The sequence below is a fragment of the Barbatula barbatula genome, assembly GCF_947034865.1.
Source record: "Barbatula barbatula genome assembly, chromosome: 21".
Taxonomy (NCBI): Eukaryota; Metazoa; Chordata; class Actinopteri; order Cypriniformes; family Nemacheilidae; genus Barbatula; species Barbatula barbatula.
This window is the reverse complement of record NC_136784.1, coordinates 20,958,359-20,963,020: the sequence shown is the minus strand read 5'-3', so window position 1 is coordinate 20,963,020 and position 4,662 is coordinate 20,958,359. Positions and strand designations below refer to the sequence as shown.

The window sequence follows — 4,662 nt, the reverse complement described above, 5'->3', positions numbered from 1 at the left end:
TTCTTCAGTTTCTCCACCATTTCAGCAAACATCACATTCTTCCCTAGAACAGGCCGAGGGCTGAAGGTTTGTCTGCACTGAGGGCAGCTGTAGATTCCCGTCTGATCGTCTTTATCCCAGAAGTCTGTGATGCATCTCATACAGTAAGTGTGTCCACAGGGAACAGTCACTGGATCCTTCAGTAGATCCAGACACACTGAACACATGAAGTGATCCTCTGAAAAACCTTCTGCCATTTTACCACAAACACACACGTCAACTCAAGAACACTTTTACTTTCACTTTTCCTGAATGCAGTTTCCTGGTTGTGTGTTTGAGAGACGTGTGCAAAACAGGCGTGTCTGTGAATCTAATAAAAGAGTTCACTGTGTGTCATACAGAAGCCATAGTGCCAAAAAAACTCAAAGCCCTGAATTAGCCTTTGGACGTGCGTATACTCCTGTTGCATTCAAATACACCTACTTAGCTACTATCCAATCCAATCCAATCCAACTTTATTTGATTAAGCGCTTCACACAGCCAAAGCTGACCAAAGTGCTGTACAGAAATTAAGACATTATATTTAAAAAGCTAGAAGTTTGCACAAATTGCACAGTTACACATATAATACAATAATAAAAAACATTTATAAAACAGAAAACAAGAAATATATACTGGAGTATATAAAATCAACATCTTACTAGGTATTAAAAGCCACATTGTAAAGATGGGTTTTAAGACGGGACTTAAAAACAGGCAACGAAGAAGCCTGCTTTACATGAAGCGGCAGATCGTTCCATAGTTTAGGAGCCGACACAGCAAAGGCCCGGTCCCCTCTGAGCTTCCGCTTAGTTTTAGGCACACTCAGGAGGAGCTGATCCTCAGATCTGAGAGAGCGGCTGGGTATATAAGGGCATAGTAGCTCTGAGAGGTAGGACGGGGCAAGACCATTAAGAGCTTTAAAAGCAAATAAAAGAATTTTAAAATGAATCCTATATTGAATGGGCAGCCAGTGAAGTGCAGCTAACATGGGGGAAATGTGCTCATGCTTACGTGTGCTAGTTAACAGACGTGCAGCAGCATTCTGAACCAACTGGAGACGGGCGATAGAGGACCCACTTACCCCCACATACAGTGCATTACAGTAATCCAGCCTAGTGGTAACAAAGGCATGGATTATCATTTCAAAATGCTGACTTGATAGTATTGGCTTTATTTTTGCCAGCTGCCTCAAGTGGAAGAAACTTGCTTTAACAACCGCATTTATCTGACCACTAAACTTCAGCTCCCGGTCTACTTTAACGCCTAGGTTTTTGATGCTCGGTTTAATGTACTGGCCCAAGGAACCCAAATCTACAGGGACCCCCCAGGAGTGTTACCAAAAACCATTACTTCTGTTTTTTCATCATTGAAATTTAAAAGGTTCAAAGCCATCCAAGCCTTTATCTCCTCAAGACACTTAAGTAGTAAATTGGCAGAGTATGAATCTTTCCTTTTCAGTGGTATATAAATCTGACTGTCATCTGCATAACAGTGGAAGGAAATGCCATGCTTCCTAAGTATGGAACCAAGTGGGAGCAGATAGAGAGAAAAGGGAGAAAAGAAGAGGGCCAAGTACTGAGCCCTGTGGAACCCCACACATAAGAGGAGCCGAGGAGGATACACAGCCAGCAAGGCTGACACAGAAAGTTCGATCAGCCAAGTACGACCTGAACCACTCAAGTGCTATGCCCCCAATGCCCACTCACTGCTTCAAACGTGAGATCAGTATCTCATGATCCACCGTGTCAAATGCAGCGGTTAAATCTAAAAGCACAAGGATAACACAGTCACCAGAGTCAGTAGCTAAAAAGATATCATTAAAAACTCTTAAAAGAGCTGATTCCGTGCTGTGGAGGGTTTTAAACCCAGATTGAAAAACCTCTAAAATATTGTGACCTTCCAAAAAGGCTATTAATTGATTGTGCACAATCTTCTCCAGGATTTTTGCAAGGAAAGGCAGCTTAGAAATAGGCCTGAAATTAGCAAGTACAGATGGATCTAAAGCAGGTTTTTTAATCAGAGGTTGTACTACTGCATGTTTAAAATTTCCCGGGACCACACCTGAGGACAGACTGCTATTTACGACTGCAATAACAGATGGTCCTATAGTGGGGAAAACCTCTTTAAATAATCGGGGAGGGACAGTATCCTTTATAGAACCTGAGGGCTTCAATTGATCAACAATGTTCTGTAAATGGGAAAGGGTCACAGGCTCAAATTGATCAAAAACGGCAGAGCAGGAGGCAGGGATTGAGGGATCATAAACTGGAAATGAGATTTGAGCCCTAATAGAAATTACTTTATCAATAAAAAAGTGAAGGAAATTTTCACACACAGCAGTGGTCACCTCCATACAGGCGGTCTGCGGTGCATTTAAAAGTGAGTCAATAGTTTTAAACAAAACGCGAGGTTTGTGACAATTTGACAGGATAATATCTGAGAAATGTTTACTTTTAGCATCTTTCACAGTTTTCTGATAAAGCTGCCAGCCTTCCCTTAACATTTGCAAAGACGCATGCAGTTTATCCTTCTTCCACTTTCGCTCAGCTCTACGGCACTCACGTCTGACCGCACGGGTTGTATCATTTAGCCAGGGCTCAGATTTAATTTTTGGCTGCCTAAGTTTTAATGGAGCCACAGTGTCTAAAGCAGTTTGGCAGGTGGAGTGAAACCATGAGCTAAGCTTCTCTGTAGTGTACCCAGAATCTGGGATGATGGAGTCCTTACTGAAAGCATCCGAGAACCGAGCAGCAGTGGAAGGGTTAATAATACGACAGCATCGAGCCACATCACTAGGTTTAACTATATTACAGACCAAAGCAACCTCAAATAAAACAGGCATATGGTCAGAAAACACTGCATCACATATCTCCAGATTCGAAATGGGCAAACCAAATGATAGGACAAGATCAAGTGTGTGTCCATGTTCTTGTGTGGGTCCCGACACAGATTGCACAAGATTAAATGAATCTATGAGATTTAAAAAATCCTTTGCCATTGGCTTGTCAGGACAACACACATGGACATTAAAATCCCCAACAATAAGAACACGATCATATTTAGGCATGATTTCAGCCAGAAAAACAGAAAATTCATCTAAAAAAACCTTATTGTACTTAGGAGGGCGATAGACCACAGCACACAACACTGTGCTAGAGCGACCACACTCAAATAAACTCAGTTCAAAGCTGGTGAAAGAGGATGATAACACTAACTGCTTACATTTATAATGTTTATTATGAACAATCGCTGTTCCTCCTCCTCGACCCGACATCTGCGGGGAGTTAAAGTAGCAGCAATCACTAGGTAGAAGTTCAGTAAAAGCGCTGGACTCACCAACACTCAGCCATGTCTCCAATTCCAATTCCAGGATATCCAATTCACGGGACATAAAAAAATCCTTTATGATAAAAGTCTTATTTGCTAGCGATCTAGCATTTACCAGGCCGATCCTGGCAGGAACCGGCGCGACCGTGGCGTTGACTGTCCGGGGAACCCGACACAGGAGCTGCAGGTTGCGGTGATTCACCCCGCGCCAGCCAGGACGTAGAGCGCAGCGGCCGCGAGGCTGTAACACCTTTTTGGTGCTGACGACAGGTATCTGCCAGGCGTCGACAGGATGCAACTATGTTAGCACTTGAACAGAGTAGTATGTCTGAATCCTTTGTATTCATAAAAGAGAAGGCGAGAAATTCCCGGATGGCTTACTGGTTACAATCAGATTGTGAAGCACTCAGAAACACAAACTTAACATATGTCTGGGCTCAATCCTCCCTCGTCAACAGCCCTGCCACGCGTCCTCTTAAGCTCCCGATTTCCTCCGTGAGATATGCAGGACCGGTATTGTGTAATTTCTTGGTCATTTTCAGTACTTTTGCAGTATTGTTATACACATATATAACAATGTATACATATTTTAATAGTACACATGTAACTAGAATAACTATGTAGTAGTGATATAATCTGGGTGATCTGAAACCACATATAACCAAAGATGAATGAGATTGTGCAGTTGATTATACCACGATTTAATGCTATGATCAGTATACATAGTCATAGTCAAGTACCATTTATTTACATATCTGCGCAGATAACAGTGATGTTGGTAGGGATAATAAAGATAGAGCTTGGTTATGAAGGTTATGCGTATTAGGCGTGCTGTCCGGGAAGAGGGCTCCGAGCTCGCCAGATCTATCTGAACCCGAAACACTACTATCATGAACTGCTCCGAGACTTGAATGTGAGATCCAATAGCAGCTTTATTTAGAGGGCAATCCAACGGCGTAATCCAGATAACAGGCAAGGGTCATACACAGACAGGCAGTCCAAACAAAGAAACAAACAAAACAAAGAAACAAACAAAACAGGCAGGGACCAGAGGCAAAAGCGGAAAAGGGGAACAAGGCACGAAATCCAAAAACCAAATGACAAGAAACCAGGAAAACGCTCGGAATTGCAGTGTGAACAAAACAAGACTTCGCAAAGAATGGTGTGTGGAAGTGATATATATATATATATATATGTGTATGTAAATGATATGCAGGTGTGTGTGCAATCAGTGCTGATGAGTCCGGGTAGTGAGTTATGGGAAATGTAGTTTGTGAGTGAATGATAAGTTTGATGTGGAGTGCCCTCTGGTGG

General features: G+C 42.4%; 1 protein-coding gene across 2 annotated transcripts in view; it reads right to left on the bottom strand.

Moving 5' to 3' along the window:
* The window catches only part of LOC306910786 (E3 ubiquitin/ISG15 ligase TRIM25-like), a 5,247-nt gene extending 4,978 nt beyond the window's left edge, over window positions 1–269 (bottom strand). For both annotated transcript variants that reach the window (XM_079485617.1, XM_079485616.1), the window contains exon 1: window positions 1–269. This exon is cut by the window's left edge and continues 334 nt beyond it. In XM_079485617.1, coding sequence (XP_079341743.1) covers window positions 1–236 — 236 coding nt within the window. In that variant the 5' untranslated portion in view covers window positions 237–269.
* Between the last annotated feature and the right edge of the window lie 4,393 nt (window positions 270–4,662).